The sequence below is a fragment of the Pseudopipra pipra genome, chromosome Z (assembly GCF_036250125.1).
Source record: "Pseudopipra pipra isolate bDixPip1 chromosome Z, bDixPip1.hap1, whole genome shotgun sequence".
NCBI lineage: Eukaryota > Metazoa > Chordata > Aves > Passeriformes > Pipridae > Pseudopipra > Pseudopipra pipra.
This window is the reverse complement of record NC_087581.1, coordinates 71,837,366-71,854,576: the sequence shown is the minus strand read 5'-3', so window position 1 is coordinate 71,854,576 and position 17,211 is coordinate 71,837,366. Positions and strand designations below refer to the sequence as shown.

The window sequence follows — 17,211 nt, the reverse complement described above, 5'->3', positions numbered from 1 at the left end:
AAATAATTCATTAATAGGTTACACCTAATGCCTTCTAGTCTCTTTATTTCTGAGCATTAAAAAAAAAACCAAAAGTCATCAGATCCAAGATTTCCCAAACTTACCGCACCAGGTCGAGGATTAGGGATCTCCCCATTGTATCGTACCCACTTTGTGTGAGCCTGTTCCACTATAGCACTCTGCATGTATTTTCCTTTTGAGAAAACCTCTTCTACAGTAGACAGACTGTATGCACACACTGCTGACAACCCCACGTTATTCCTACAAGTTCAGGAAGAAATGAAAAAAAAAAAAGAAACAACCCCCCCAAAAACAAACAAAAAACAAAAACACAGGAGCAATTATTAGTTCTTGTACTAACCAACTGACACTAAAGATACTTATCCAGGAAGAGGCTATACCACACTTACAGCTGTGGGGTGAAGACTCCATATATCACTGGTTCCTTCAAAGTCGGAGACTTGAGAATAAAAACATCATTGATAACATTGAAAATTAAGTTCTTGTCGGGGATGGTACAAATCAGTCTGGCCTTGAGAAAGGACGTCCATTTTTTTTGCAAGATCCTTAATCCTCCTTGGTCCCTCTTACGATATTAAAAAAAAATAAAAAGGTATTTGTGAGGAGAACTAGCAGCATTTTTGCATTTAAGAACCACTGCTACAGCACGAAATTACTAAGCTATGTTATTTTCCAACATTTCGTCTACAGCAACCATCAATAAATGTTAACACATTCACAAACAGAACAGTAAAAAAGCCACAGGAAAACTGATTCAACAACAATAATGCAGAATTGTTTCTATCACACACACAGGCAACATGGAATATGAGAGTTAATGAAGAACCACACTTCAGCAACACTTGAAAAAACTGAGATGGGCAATGCACCATCAGGAAAAAGCTGTTTATTAGAACAAGTAAAATAAGGGTGGAAGTACTATACTGTCCCTTTAGAGAAATAAGTAATATTGCATTTTTTCTAAGACATCAAAACTGTGAGTTAAATTCTAATGCTGCAATATGCCCTTAAACTTGCCTGACATTGATACTTTCATTAGAAGAAATGCAGCAATGGTTTAGTCCTGCTAGCAGTTACCACCTTTATTCAGGATTTGCAGTACCAAGGCTTAAAGAAGTTAAGATACATTGACAAGAAATGTTCCAAAATATTTGCTAATCAAGCTGTAGCTCTGATACTCCAAAAAGCAGGGCACATTGAAACTGCATTGATAGCTCCCATTCATTATCCAAAGGTGTCATGCAAAGTACTAAAGAAAATATGCAAAATTTATTAAAACAATTAAGTATAAATGCTTATGGATTTGCAACTTGCCACTGACTCCTATTTGAAACAGAACAGTCTGAATTATATAATTATAATAATGAAGCTCTCATATTCCACAACAATCCCCTTTTAAAGCATACACAAGCTGTCAGTGGGTAGAGGGTCATAAAAAGCCCAACATAAACTTGCCTCCAGCTCCTTGTTTAACAGAAATCTCAAGGGCACTAACTTTTCATTTATGTTTTGACTTCCATGTTTAAATATAAAACAGTGAAGTCAAAATAAAACTTTCAACCTCATAAAAATGAGGCGGAGAGATAAATTTCCTGTTGGAAAAAAAAAAAACCTTGAGGAAATTGATACATTCCACTGAAAAAGTTTTTGTTAAATCAACTTCTTATACGGGGGGGCGGAAACTTTCATCAGCAAGATTTTCAACCAACACTCCTGAGGAAATACTTCAATCAGCCTAACCCACTGAGGTTTAAGCACAGCAAGTGTGACACAATCAGGCTGCTGGTGACCATTTTCCTTCAGGCTCTGGCAGCTGTTAAGAGCTTCATAGAAGTCCCATCTGCTACACCACTGTCAAGAACTATTTTGCTGTGGACACAGCTACAGTTCTGTTTGCATACAGATACTTGAAAGTCACTCGACAGACATCCTGTCTGCTCAGCTCCAACCAAAGTCAGTTCTTCACAGGGAGCTGTTCTTGTCAAAGAAAAAAAAAAAAAGAAAAGAAAAAAGAAAGGAAAGCCTGAGGAAACACTTTTTCTGTTGCTGGGTTTTGTCACGGTTGGTTGGTTTTCCCCCGGAGGAGAGGAGAACCCCCAGATGTATTGAAATTTCATAACTGTGCAAAATTAAGTCAAGCATTTATTCACAAAGCAACCATTAGGCTTTCTCGGTTCTGAAGAACTGACTGGAATTGCTGATTCGCTAAGGTTCACTAAATTCAACCACTTCCAGTTAACTGGCAGTAAGTTCACAAAAATAAATGCTTTTTAACACACATATACAAAATTCTAGTTGATATAGTAACAGTAAATTGAACTATCTCCCACCTTGCAGACCCTAGCTATTCTTGGAATCATCAGTTTTCCAATACATTCATACTCCACAGACACCTCGGTGAAAAAGAAGTATATCTTGTCATCTTCTCCATCTGTGCTGTTTTGGTCTGCTCTTATCACATCAGCAAAAACAAAATTGGGCTCTACAGATACAAAGAGAAGAATTTTCCATTACATATGAGACTACTAACCTGATTCCCTCAAAGACCCTCTAGGAGTTCTCTTTCACCCAAATTCCACACTGAATTTACCTGCTCTCTAGTCACTGACCTCCCTATACAGTTTCTTCTTCATAATATGGATAGTGTTTCTCAAAAACAAAACAAAAAACCAGCCAGGAACAGGAAAAAAAACCTCCCCAAACCCGCAAATCCTAAATTAAAGCACTAAGATACCTGACAGATCTCTGCAGTAATGAGATTATTACTGCACCATAATGTTCTTCAGCCCATACTCAAACATGGTTTTCTAATGGGCCTGGAGGACATGACCTCCCTTGCCTGCCTCCCCTCCATTTCAGCTACTAGCTGAAAGACTAAAAACAACATTACAACATGTGTTACAAAACTCACTATCCTGTACTTTTTGGTTATGATGATCATGATTTTGGTCCTTTTTGGCACAAAGCCTCAAACCTCTGAACGTTCACAAAGCTCAGTGAATTCTGAAATTCAGGAACTAAAATCACCAAGAACCATGATCAGCTCAATCTGAAAACCCATTCCAGACCAAAAACATTGCCTTCCTTACTGTATCATAACTAAGCTGCATTATTGCAAAAAAGAACACGCAGATATAAAATAAACTGCAGCCATTATTGTCCAGAGTAAGCCTGTGTATCTTGAAGCTGTTTTCATTGTCAATGCTGATAAAAATCCTAAAATTTCAAAACAACATCTCTTGGCATGCATGAGGGCACACACTTACATGCCAGGGTATGCCAGTATAACAAAATCCATTCCCTCTATCAGACAATTGCTCCTTACAACCAGGAAAACTCTGTCAGTGTGGGGTTGGAGAAAGAAAAGTAATTTATCTGGGCCAGTTCTCATGCCCACTTACCATTAAGCCAAGGTATTGCATACTCTGTTCTCAGAGGGCTCTGATGAGAGTGCCGTGAAATAATGGGTTCACTTCCCAAGAAATTGTAAGAAGTCCCAGAATAAAGCTCCTCATCTTTAACACAAAATCAAATATTTTAGATCTTGTGGACTGGATACCAAAGAGGGTACATAAATATTTTCTGAGCCTATGTAAGCTTAAGCTTCCCACAAGAAAAGACAAACAAGGACTTCCTCTAAATTGCCCTGGACATGTATTTTATGTTTACATTTCTGCTGACTGTGCTGAAGCCTAACACTTCCAGAGTATGGTTTATTGATGCTCTAACACAAGAACTGACGAAATTCAGAGTAGTTTTTGTGGTACTTTAGCACTTAACATGTAAACCTACAGTTCATGTAAAACCATGCAAATTTACTTAAATGCATCAGAAGTCTGGAATTATTCTTCTCTCTTTCTATGCCACCATTGTTCAAACTCAACTTTTAAAAACGTAGGCACAGTGCAGGGAGTTGTGTTTCTCATCTCCTGTTTCATCCTATGTTGAGCTTCTCTCATGATCTTGTGACACAACAGTAAATCCATCAACTCTGGTTCCCCCAGGTTGAGATTCAGGGGTGTCTTTCTATGCAGTAAGTCTACCTGCAATCAATATCTCACTCCTCTATTCTGTCTTATGGATAAGTCTTCAGGACAGCTAAAAAGTACCACTTGTTAAATTTACTGAAATTGCATTAATGGATGCTACAAATGCAGCCAAGTACATTCAGACTACCTGGACTAAATAGGTTAAACACCTGAAAACACAGTTTGAAAATTAGTATTTTACAAGTTGCTTCCAAAACAGCCTAGAGTTTTTAAGTTCTCCTTCAAAAAACACGCTAAAGTTGACTAAATAAGTATTTTAACATCTTTACGGATACACAATAAAGGGAAAAAATATGGATGCAAGCTACCATTGACACTGACAAACTGGAGCATGGCAGTGGAAAAGACACAACGTTTTTTGATACATAAGAACGAGGTAGGCAAAGTCTGAACTTACCAACCATAACAGATGTGTAGCTTTGAGCAGGATCAAACGGACACCTACCCTTACCATCCTCATTTTTACCTCCAAGTTCAAATGAAGTTAAATTCTACAAAAAAAATCAAGTTGAAAACCACAAAACAACTGTCAGCACTTTTTCAGCCACTCAGCTCATGCAAAATTAACTGAAAACTAAACACTAAATACTGGGCTATATCATCAACTACCAGCACCAAAGGCATTTTGTGTAGAATTACAAAAGGCTTATGTGTTTTTGGAAAATCTTATCAAGTCCCACGGACAGAGAGGAAATGTGATCCTGTAATTTGTGACGCCAAGAACAGAAAAGAGCAGAAGATGAAAAGTTAAATCCAGACAGACCTCAAGAAAAAGCACCCAAGAAAGACACCAGGAACAGCAGGGAAGTTAACTGATATATGGAAAGAACTGGCAATTATTGAATTAGCCTGAAAAAAATAGAGAGTCTCAGAAATCAAGAAGGCTTTCTGAAGTGGATTTAGCAATTTTCGAGATTATGTTAAATTTGTGAGATAGGGCATAATCCAGCTAAGGCTTTAAAAAGCAACAGAGTATTTTGGCTGTTACTTTATAAATCCCCTAAAAAGACCAAGAGAATGAGGATCAGAAAGATGATGATGAACTGCAGCCACAGTACTGGGCAAGTTATCACTTATACTGTGTAATGGAGACATTGGAAGCTAAGAACAATAGCTCCTGGCAATATTCCAGAGGTGATGGCTGGCAGACTTGCAAGCAGGGGAGACAAAAAGGCACAACTACAAGATTTCTCAACTTTCGAATTGCTAAGAGCCACAGTAGGGAAAATGATACAAGAGTCAGCAGTGAGAAAAAGGGAGTTTTAATTTTGTGCCAAGACTTCATTCTGAAGCATTCAGCACTATGAATCTGTGGCATAGCCAGAAGCAGAGACAAAAGACAAGCAGAGACAGGAATCTGAGAAATTTCGGGAAGATCTGGTAATGGGTGGGAGTTACAAACAATGTAATTTCAGTTTCAGAAACTGGTTTTATGCTAACACACAATATGCAAAGAATTACGAAAAAGTAAATCTGCAGTTAGACAAGATGAATCAAGAATTCATTAAGTGCTCTGAAAAAAGGAACAGTACAGTTTATTTCCATACTCTATGGTGGGACAGTGCAATAAATGCTCCTAACCTTACAACCAGCACTGAAGACACAACAGTTTCGGGAATGGAGATCAACTTGTTTACCCGAGCTGCTTTTTAAGTTACAGCTGTTGCTGGGTCAAAACATACACAAGATTTCTTACCACGTAATCACATGTTGGCTGAAATGCATTAGTTCCACACACGTAGAGAAAAGTATCATTCAGCTGCTGCAAGACACGCACGTAGTTACGACACTCCGTCTGTAAGAGAGGGTGAGGAGAGAACCAGTCTGATAAACCATGGCTTCCACATTCCAACACAAACAGATGATGGTGCGCTGTCAGCTTGTCTGTTGCCACACACCAGAGAAGCCTGGGTGACACGTGGGTGACACTGGGGCACCATCTCCCTACAATCTCCAAGAGCTCTAATCAATCCTGCAGCATTTGGCTTCCTACAGACAGTCGTGTGCAGCTATCAGAGCAGCATGACCAAGTACCATATACTCAGCAGGGTCCGTCTCAAGATGTTTTTACAAAAGCACAAGCTCCAAACACACATCCAATCCATGGCAATGACTAGTTAAACATGGAGTTTTGGATTTCACCATCTCTTGTACACCTCAACGAAACACTGACAGTCAAGGTTGTTTCTTAAGAGCAAAACCTGTAATTCCCCTAAATTAGCTATAAAGTTTTGTCACTTACTGCTGTCCTTCCATACCCTGTCACCCCTCCCCTCTTCCCCCCCCCAGTCCCTGATATCATTCAAGGAATCTACTTAATTTCTTTGGCTCTGAAACAGGACAATGAATTTGAGCAAAACCCTTAATAAAGGATACCATAAAGACTCAGAGTAATAACAAAGAAAAACAACTCTAAACACCCACTTAGACAGGGGGGAAACCAGTATCAACAACATCCCTTAATTCTTGCTAGTATACTGCCAGACACCACCACTGAACTGTTGTTCTATAAACTTCTTAAGCAAGTTTCAGCACTGGCCTTACTATTCCTTCTTATGAGACAAACTAGGTATTTCTGTGACTGTACGGCAGAAAACTGCATGGAGGGGAAGAGAGTAAAACCAGTTTTCTGCCAGATGAGGTCCTTGAACAACTGAATGAATGCTTTCTGCTGGCATTACACAGTACAGTGGTGATGGATGGGGGAGAGTGTAAGAAATAGCAATAGTGGCTTAAAACCTTGACCCTTTTGAAACTCTTGGACTATGCAAAACATCACAGTGATGTTTTTCAGTATTCACAATAAATGTGAATACTAAATGGTTAGGAGCACAGTGAGGGAAAAGCATGGCCAGCAACAACTGTGAGCTGCTAAACTGGGGACAGGGGAAAACAAAGAAAATAAATTTAGAGCTCTGAGAGAGTACCTCTTTGTGGGGTCTAACATACCCCACCAGTAATCTCTGCAGAGGACTTGTGGAGATTCACACACAGCTGGCTAAACATATGCATATAAGAGAAACTCACATCTCACAGTCATTGTGGCTGTTAGTGAGTATTATTACTAGCAACCCCAACTGAACCTGGAAAACACAAATATCATTCTCTGACCCCATCCTGAAGAGGCAGCCAAGGAGGAAACAGCCCTAAAAATATTTGCCACGCCTCATGTTTGGACAATGTACTGACAGTCACCAGTGGAAGGAAAAGCAGTAAGCTAGTCCAAGGGAGGGAAGAGAGCCCACTCCCACTCTGGGCAGGCCCATGAAGGCAGAATGCCTATCGGCCCTGGATGCAGCACTTGGGGTTTTGTAACAGCATGAAATGAAGAGGCTGCAGGTTTAAGGGTCACATCCCTGCAACTGCAGAGTAGGACTGCTTTCTGCATTCACAGACTTGCAGGATTCTACTTTCAAACCTGTGCTAAAAGCCTGACTGACAGTCTTGCCCAGCAAACCCTCGCTCTGCCACATCATTAAATGAAGTGGTTTTACACGAGGGGAAAGGTACATCCACATACAGTCAGTTACCCTCGAGTAAACCACCTCCACAGAGAGGGAAAACCAGCAAGCCAGACCACACCCTGGCAGTCATGAGGAGTCAGTGGTTCCTAGAAACACCCAGGGATCCCAGGGGCTGAGCTTGCCTGCACTGCCAAGCTGTCAGGAGGTCAGGCTGCTCAGGTGCTCTCTGAGCAAGGAAGGTGCACACCCGCTGAGCACCACAAGGGGACACAGAATGGGTGAAAAAACCCCAGATACCTATGCCCTAAAGCAAAGCAAACGAAATTATCAGTCATTCTGTAAAACCAAATGCTGGGAAGGAATTATTGCAACAACAAAACACAACAGTTGCTATCAGTTACTTCAGTGAAAGCAATACTGTTTTAGCGTTTTAAATGGAAAACCATTAAAACTAGAACACATAAAAAGTGTGTTCAGATTTTCAGACATTCAAAAAACAGTCATCAGCAAAAAAACAAGCAAACAAACAAAACAAAAACCAAAACAACCCAAAACCAAAAAGGCACCAACCTAGGCATGCTGCGATTTCTAATGTTCAAGTTAATTTAGAAAAACTGGGCGATTATTTCAACATTTAATTTCAAACAACTGGATACTTTCTTTTTTTAACATCATCGCTTCTCTTGAACTGCAATGTGTAGTATCTTTGCCAAAGTTCAATACAAGTACCTGTTCTGATTTGCCCTTGACTGCGCATTTTGTCCTTTTATCTTCTGCAGCCTTCCAGTGTAACTAAGTAAAAAAAGAAGCAACAAAAAGGCACATTCAAAGTACTTCAATTCAATACAAGACCTGAAAATCTTGCAATAACACACACACAGAAAAAGGCAATCCTAAAACTATCTGCAGCAAATGCAAGTTATTTATTTTCCCAGTAGTTTTCAAAGGTTCAAAGCCATTCTTTCCCAGGGAGGTGACAAGTTTCAAATTCATGTGCCTTAAGCAGGACTAAACTACTTCTATTATCTTTTGGGTTCATAATGATGACTCCCCTCAAATTGCTAATAAAGTTTTCATTACCATATGCATTAGGGAGATGCAACTGTAACTGTTTTAAGTATTTTCAATTTTAAATACTTCTCAATTTCATTAACACTTGAATAAAAAACATATAGGGGAGAGGAATCAAAGAAAAACTTATTGGACCAATTTACACTATACTGAGTACAATTTTGACAGCTACATGTACCCATTAAACAAGTTTTATATGCTGGTGACATTTCCCACCACCATCCATGAATATGTTCTTCAGATTAAAGATCATATGAGCATCTTCCAAGGCATGCTGGGTGGGACTCCACGCTGCACCTCTACGTGTCAGCCTGTGCTGCAGATGGGATGAGAATCAGGAGCCTGGGAAGGACTGGAAGCAATACAACGTTAGCAGACTTCTGCCTGGCTACGCTACTTTGAGAAGCCACCGTCAGCACATCCAAAGTACCTCTCTGAGCAAGCTGGATCAGACCTGTCTGCACCACCTCTTGCTGTGCAGACACACCCAGACACAAAACAGAAGCTCAGACTCAAAGGACAGGGCCATTATTTGCAGCACATCTGCAGCACATCTGCAGCCTGCCACTCCTGAGCAAGCACCAGCTGTGCTTCTGTTTCAGATTAGGTGACCCTGATTCAGATTAACAAAATGTGGCCCACTCCTGACAGTAAGGATATGGGTAAGAACCACCATTACAGAAGTCCCTCCAGTCCAGCATCCTGCCCACAAGAAGGAAATACCCAAGGATACCTCTAATAACTTCTCCTTTCTTCCTCTCTTTGACTCTACAGCATCTTCCAGAAATAACACTGGAGTAGCCCACACAGTGGTTTCTCTTTTAGGTACCTGCTACCTGAAGTGCAATGCTACTGATATTAGGCAATTAAGTCAAATTTGGTGCATGATTTTCATATGGGAGATAATGTATTAAAATGCATACCTCGTGCTGCTTCTCAGCAATATTCACTGCGTTTAAGGCAAAGATCACTTCCCTGGCTCCTACATATAGAACATTTTTGTCTTCACTTAACAGCAAGGTTGAATAGTTTGACACTTTTGATTCATTAAAATGTATTAGCTGGACCTCTGTTGAAATGGAAAGAAAAATAGCACCACATGAAGAAACACAATCACTTAGGTTCAAGCTTATGAGTCATTTTTTCTAAGTTGTCTAACAGCTGTTGGGTAATTTGAAAACAATAAAGGTTAGTTCAGAAAACCCATGTAAAAGACAAGGGACCCCTCAGAAGCTTGATTCAGCAGAAACAGCAGCTCCCATCATAAATGTCAAAATCATTTGTCCCCACTTTCTCATTCAATGTTGAATGCCTAAATATTTCCTCTCGTGGTGATCCCTATAACTCACTTCTTCCTTTATTTTTTTTCCTACCTGCTTTTTCTAAACTTCCATTTTCCACATTCACTGTCAGGTCCTTCCTCACCTTCTCCTTTCCACATACCAACCTACTGTGGAAAATCAGGTCGGTCACCACATCCCTTGCAACTGCCCCAAACAAATCTTACAAAATATCCTGCACCTTAAGATGACACTTCAGCATACTGCCACAGCAGAAAGAAGACACAGAAGCTAAAAAGAGAACATTTACAGATGGTCAATAAGCTGACTGTGAAATGAAAACCAGAGATGAAATGCATACAATAGAAGGAAAACAGCATGAGGGAAAAATCAAGATGAAAAGGAAGAAGAAGAGAAACAGAGTGAGACATGAGAGAAAAGGCAGTGGAATGAGGAAGCTTGCAGACTGCACCAGAATAGCTTGGACAAAGATGACACAAACTGACTAATATGAAAGAATGGGGTTTTTTCTGCATCTACAACCATAATGGAAAATTGAGACTACCATAAGATTAATTAGGCATGGCTTTTTAAGATACAGGTGAAAACAATGCATTATTGCTTCCAGTTTTAACATTAGTAATTGCACATTTTCAACTACAGTACTCAAGAAACATTAAACTAGATTCTCAAGCATGTAATTCTGAAATCTTTTACTTGGCAGGAAGATTTTTCCCTAAATGTATGAACTGGTTCCTACAACTCCACTGAACTAAAAATTCCCTCTCCTATTGAGAGCAGGTTTCCAATATTTAAATGCAACAATCTTTAGCAGACAGACACAGAGAAATAGCAGGAATGAAAATAAATTCCATTTATTTTGACTAATTTGGATGTGGGTCCGCAGTACACTACTGCACCATTAAACAGCAACTTGCAAATTTTAACTACTATAAAAGATCTGAGCATCAAAGAGTCAAAGCAACTACAAGCCTTGTCCAGACCACTTTTTCTGAAAAGCTTCATCAGCAACTACTAATTGCTATGCCAATAATCAGGAAAAACACTTCCTACAGTCATCTCATAATCTGCTTATTCCTACTACATTCTTAATCTCCATCTATCTCTTCCTATAGTAGGACTCTCAGAATTTAACACCCTTATTTTAAGGTTGCTTCTTCACATAGCCAATCTATTTGCTTGGCTTTGCTTAGTTACTGCACAATTGTTGCTTACTAACTAGGAGTAAAAAAAGGACCTAAAAGCATCCATGCCACATGGAGGGGGGAGTGGGGAGCAGGGAGAAAATGGGAAAAAAAAATATATTCACAAACAGCAAATAACCACTCTATAGTCCTTGTTTTAGAGCTCTTTTCAGACTCAGGTTAAATTATTAAGCCAAAGGCTAAACAATCCTCTGACTCCTTCTAATTCTCCTGCACCACATTTGCAGACTCCTGTAACTGTATTGGGAGGTCATGAATATTTGCTGCAACTTCAAATACAAGAAAAGCGGTGTTCTGTGAAAGACTGTTTCGTATCTAAGCACCATATGATACTGTCAGAAGAAGGCCAAATGCCTGTTTTCCCTTTGCTTGGTGATTTATTTAGTGCACAGGTTGGTTTTGTGTCAAAATATATCTCAGACTAAGAAAGCATAAAAAAGATTATTAGCTGGAGAGGTACACTTTGCTAACATGTTCAGACTCAGAGTAAAAATAATTTGTTTTAAACAAAATACACCTATTGGAGTTTTCTCTTGAAGCAAACTTCAGCTGCAAGATCCTTCTGCTGAGAAAGCCAAATGTGGAACTCCTCCTTTAAAAGGCTCTATTTTCAGAGATGCTCAAAGGACCTGAAATCAGTTAACCCAGTGCCCAAGTAATTTTTGAATATTCTGGTCCCAAGCACTTCATAAACTGTGCAAAGCCAGTAATACCTGACCAAACTCAGAGCAAACTGGCCGAAAGAACACAGGGCTCCAAGGAGTTTCAGATCCTACAGAAACCCTGGAGTTGTGGAAATGTCCCGTATTACACTGCTTAAATTAAATTGCTGTTCTTACCTCTGTGTTCCCAAGTGATCCTCGGGACTGGGCCAAATGCTATTGCCACTTCTAGCAACAAACCCCAAACTGCATAAAAAACACGCAGAGCCATTTTCAGTGTCCTTGCCCCGCAGGGTTCTCTGGACGGGCGCGGCAGGTAGCGTTCCTTCGGCAGACAAAACGCAAATCCCAGGGAGTTATCAGAGACCAGGCATTTCAGACCTCGAGAGGCTGGAACAACTGCAGCAAGTACGTGCTTTCCAGCAGATCACTTCAAGAGAACGCACATTTTCCAGGATGCTGCGCACAGGAACTGCCCACACTCTCCACAGGCTGCAGAGCTGCTGAGAAGCGCGACCGAGCGCATTCTTCTGTTTCAGGGGAGAAATGAACGGTGCTGTGGAGAGAGGAGGGGAGTAAGAAGCAGAGGAAAAAGCAAACCAAATACTGCCAAAAATAGCACTGATCTTGCAGTATTTCTACAGCTGTCTGCACAGCTCAGTTTGGATTAAAAAAAATACATTAATTGATGAAAATAATGTTTTTGAAAATAAAAGACATCACACGGCAAATAAGCAGCAATTGAAAGGAGTCATTTCAATCCAGAATGCCAAGTACAAATATTCTGAATTTTCAATTATGTTTAATGCACAAAATCTGACTGTAGTTTAAGTTCAGAGAGCAAAGGACATGAGAAGTGCAGCAATAATCCTAAGCACAGGTGACACAAACCTGCTGTGTCTCCCATCCTTGGGATCCTACACGAGTGTCTTTTTCAGTGAAGTATTCTAATGCTACTAATGCACTCAAGGTGTGTGGGGTAGAAAGCAATACAGCTACAGAAACAAAGAGCTAATGCACTGCATACAAAAATAAAGGGTGAAAACACCGAACTAGTAAAAGTGCTAGATAGTTCTGTGAAAGTCACTCTGTCTGAGTCACCCATTACTGTCAGGCCCAGAAAGGCCTGTCCACTACAATCAACAAAACTGTTCACTGCTTTGTACATCACCTTCCACAAGTCTCCACTGCTCCTGTTTTCCTACAACCTAGGTGAAGGTTCATTAAGCACCTACCAGCAGGAGAAGTGAGTGCATTCATCAATTACTAGATTAAGGATAACTTTTGAGGGCTGTACACTCAGGGCAGGGGGGTGGAGAGAAAAGCACACTGTCCTTTGCAGCAGGGCACGGAAGATGCTGGATTTTCACCATGCCATTGCCTGGGACACCAGCAGAGCACCACTAAGAGACGTGCCACAATCCAAGACAGTCACAACATCGGGATGTGATCCAGCAAGAGGGCAAGCAAAGGTTACAAAATCATTAGCAGCATTAAAGAGGAAGGGGCCAGTACTCGAGGAACACTGAAGTAAAAAGACTAGGGTGAAGCTGCATCAAGGACATCTCCAAGCACAAGCAAGCTTCTGGGAGGGAGAGGTCCTGGGTTTAAGCAGGCAAAGGCAAGTTGTAACCTCTGGGAAGCGCAGCCAGCAGATCCGCAACAAATGCAGAAGTAACATGGCTGAGTAGACAACAGGCAACTACATCTCAAGTGTCTACACCTGCTTTACTAAATGACCACAGGTAACATTAAAAGATTTCAAAATCTCGTTTGCTCCTACTGATGCCCTGGGATTTATGGTGCTTCAAAAAATCTCTGGAGCAGTTAATTAGGGGTGAGATAATAAAGGGTTTATTTTGCCAAGGCTAAGATGTTACAAGATGCGTGCAGGCCATGCCTGAGAGGTTACATCTTATAACACCATCCATCCAATCCCAGATGTGTCCACCCTGTGGCCTTTACTCTGGACCACCCCGGGTTCAGCCCCTGAAATGGGTCTGGGGTGTATTTTGGGACTTCATCTATCTTTCATCTTCTTCAGAGCACAAAGGGTACATAGTTACCTAATTCTTGACTTCATTTTGTTGTTCAGGCCCTGATATAGCTGTTCCCTAAACAGTCTAGGCCTTGCCTTGACAAGAGACTAAACATTTCTACTGGATTTGGGGGTAGGAGTGATATAGGGAGCATAGAATGGGTTAAGAGGGTTGACGAATGTGTAAACAAGGGTGCTACAGGGAGAGGGACAAGGGAGGGAGTGAGAGTTGCTGCTTTTAAAATCTACTTATAAAACTTATAAGGCTTACAAGTATTAGAAAAATAAAAAAAACATTAGGGGCTTAAGGCATCACTACAAATCTTTGTCTACCAAGAAAAAAACCCATGCAAGACCACCACTTGCTCAAGCTGAACTTGTGACATAAATATTTTTTGGTGGGGTTTGTTTTGGGTTTTTTTTGTTGTTGTCGTCTTGGTAAGCAGTTCAGATCAGATCCAATTCCTTGTAGCAGATCATGTACATCATTTTGGTTTTTAAGGCATTATATTTTCAGTTAGGCTTGTCTCTCTGTCATTCACCCTTCCTGTTTATCAATCATACATAAGCAATTCCACATTTTGCTCTCCAATACATTAAAAAGTGCCCACTCATCAAAGTTAAAAGTTATCACATAAACATATTCTGTTTAAACACACAGCTTTACAGGTAAGGGTTTAAAAGGAAACAGCAGTTCAGTGGTTAAGTTCAAGGCAGTTTGGCAACTAGAGATGTAGGGGGGAAAACAGCAGTTTGAAGAAAGATCTTTGAGCCATTATTTCTACACACTGCTAATTCTTTATTTCCTGCTACCTTTAGTTACTGAAAAGACTCCATGTAATAATTCCCTGTTAAATCTGGGTGTTGGGGTTTTTTTTTTCCCTAAAAGAGACAGCCAGGACATCTATAAGCTATCAGTTACCACATGGTAGAGGTTACTCCAGAGTAATTCTGAAGTCTTGTAAATTTTCTGGACTTTAAAACAGGACTAGCAAATCCAAGCCCTACCAAAGGATGACCTTGAGTTTCCCTACAGCCATGGTTACATTCCTAGCCTAGCTCACCTTCCTCAGACAATGCAAAAGCACAGCAAAACCTGAAAAAAATGACAGTATCTTTTGAAGAAGACAAAAGGTCTAGCTGGACTGCTCAGCACCTACTTTGCTGTGTGGACTGAGAATTGCTCTGGCCACACAAAGTGGAAATCTGTGATTTCATTCCTACAGTACAGGCTTGCAAGACAGGTCCTTTTTTCACATTAATAAGTTTGACTTATTAAGTGAGATGTTATTTGTTGATCTATGGTAAAATTTTGCATGTTATAAAAGGGGTGAGACACACTACAGTGAATGTTACATACCAAATTGTGCAAGATCCACTTTGTTCTCATTTCTATGACTTCAAATAGAGATGAAAATGCACTCAGGACCTTGTCCTTTAATTTAGCCTTCAATTTAATTACACTCCCTTACCCCTCCCTTCCCTGTGCTAAAAATTATCCTTCACTGACATCTAATGGGAAGTCATCCATAATCTAATATGAACCTCTTTTTATGTAACACAAGGGGTAGAAAAAGGAAAAACAAAAAAAAAGGCCCAGACAATGGCCTGATTTCCAAATTAACTCAGTTCCATTAGTGTTCACTGGCTTTGATTAGATCTGAGTGCTTTGCACTTCTGAAAACTTAGGTCTCCTAATGTTTAAAGTTTTACTCTGAAAAAGGAGCCACAATTTGCTTGAAAATAAGAACACTGAAAAAGTAAAGCAGAAAGAAACTTGAAATGCTTGGTTAGATACTTAAACTCTAATTAAAGTGACCACAGGCCTACTTTTCTGCAAAACCGTTAACAACTTTCTGAGGTAAATTTAAATCAGTAATTTTAGTTTTCACACTCTGGTGATGATTTTACATCAGCGTGTAATGATGAAAGGCAGCAAAATAATGTACACTACTTCCAAGAGTTTTCCATACTGCTTGTGCCTGTGGTGGCTAAAAACAGGGCAACTGTAGAAGAAGAAACAATCAACAGAGCTCCAGCCAGCTTGTCAGAGCACAGCTGGAAGCTCAGAGCTATGAACATTCACATTCACATGTGTAATTTTAATGCACAGGCAGAGAAACAGGTAGAGCCAACTTCCTGCTCTCTCAAAGGACAGAAAATCAAAGCTGTTAGAAAAATTTCAGGCTGCAAAACTGCTAATAAGTAATATTAGCACAAATTATGAAAGCACAGAGTTGAAATGGCACATACTGACTGTTACCAAGATCAAAAACATGTCTCTCACGTTGCCTGTGTCACTGGGCAAAGTCAAGGTGCTTTGCTCTACCTTCTAGAAAAATGCAGAACACTAGCGCTGCAGTGGGAGAAGCTGAAAAACCAACAGTGGGAAGGAGACTGCCGTCTTTACTTCACAGAAGTACCTGTGAACATAAAACTTCATCTTTCAGAGATGTCAGTTCAGCAACCCTTACCAATACCTGATTTTTTTAATAAGTAATGCAAACCAGAGGCCAGTGTCTACTATCCCTGTCAGCATGGTAAAACTGGATCCAAGTGTGTATCTTGTATGCACAAATCTTGCATAAGTTATCTAAATTCTGGAATTTCAAAGGTAAGAAATGACCAATTTCACAACACTGGTTTTGAAATAGTGTTCCTTCCAAGAAACACTGTGCATTGTGCAACTTCTCAGTTTGGCTCAATATTACACAAACTGCTAAGTGGATCTATCTTTATTTTCCATATGAAGGTTAAAAATATAGGAGAATTCACTAACATACCAGCAGCAGTCAGTACTGTAGCTGGGATCCCTGTGATCCCCAATAAAATATCATGACCATCACAAAACATCCTGCAGAAAGCCAAATGAGCACTGGCCCTCCTGGCCTAATTCTGCCACTCTTTTCAGGATTCCCCAGCCATGCTAAGTGTTCCCATCGTTTTCCTCCCATTCTCTATTGCACTTTATTCTCCTCCACGGGGTTTATCTTCCCCTGCAACCCCTCACCTATGCTGTGCTTCTGCTCCCACCCATGCTATCACCCCGTCGTCTTCCCCAACACAAGCAATGCCCAACTACGTGACCACGGGTGATGCAAGCACCCAGTGAGGCTGCCAGGCAAAAGACCACCTTCCTTTGGACCCTAAGGAAGGCCCTCTACAATATGTACTACTTCCCCACCTCTCCATCAAATCACTTTCACACCACTCACTGGTTGTCCAGGCACAGCAAACAAGGTCCTCACAGTAAGCAACAACCGACTGCAAGACACCCCTTCCTTTCCCTACTGTCAGGAGCAAAAAAAAAACCATGGCAGGTTTATCAGGCAGCCCCACCCTGCTATTTTTAGAATAAAAAAAAAAAAAAAATTAAAGATTATGCATTTGCAAAACTTGT

At 40.3% G+C, this 17,211-nt stretch overlaps 1 protein-coding gene across 16 annotated transcripts in view; it reads right to left on the bottom strand.

Annotated features, from left to right (window-relative positions):
- SEMA4D (semaphorin 4D) overlaps positions 1–17,211 on the bottom strand; it is a 95,231-nt gene that overhangs the window by 21,247 nt on the left and 56,773 nt on the right. For all 16 annotated transcript variants that reach the window (XM_064642802.1, XM_064642803.1, XM_064642807.1 and 13 more), the window contains 9 exons: positions 11,951–12,329; positions 9,529–9,674; positions 8,264–8,326; positions 5,767–5,865; positions 4,468–4,561; positions 3,423–3,536; positions 2,352–2,503; positions 411–586; positions 105–261 (listed from right to left, as the gene is read on the bottom strand). In XM_064642802.1, coding sequence (XP_064498872.1) covers positions 105–261; positions 411–586; positions 2,352–2,503; positions 3,423–3,536; positions 4,468–4,561; positions 5,767–5,865; positions 8,264–8,326; positions 9,529–9,674; positions 11,951–12,044 — 1,095 coding nt within the window. In that variant the 5' untranslated portion in view covers positions 12,045–12,329. The remainder of the gene's footprint in view (positions 1–104; positions 262–410; positions 587–2,351; positions 2,504–3,422; positions 3,537–4,467; positions 4,562–5,766; positions 5,866–8,263; positions 8,327–9,528; positions 9,675–11,950; positions 12,330–17,211) is intronic.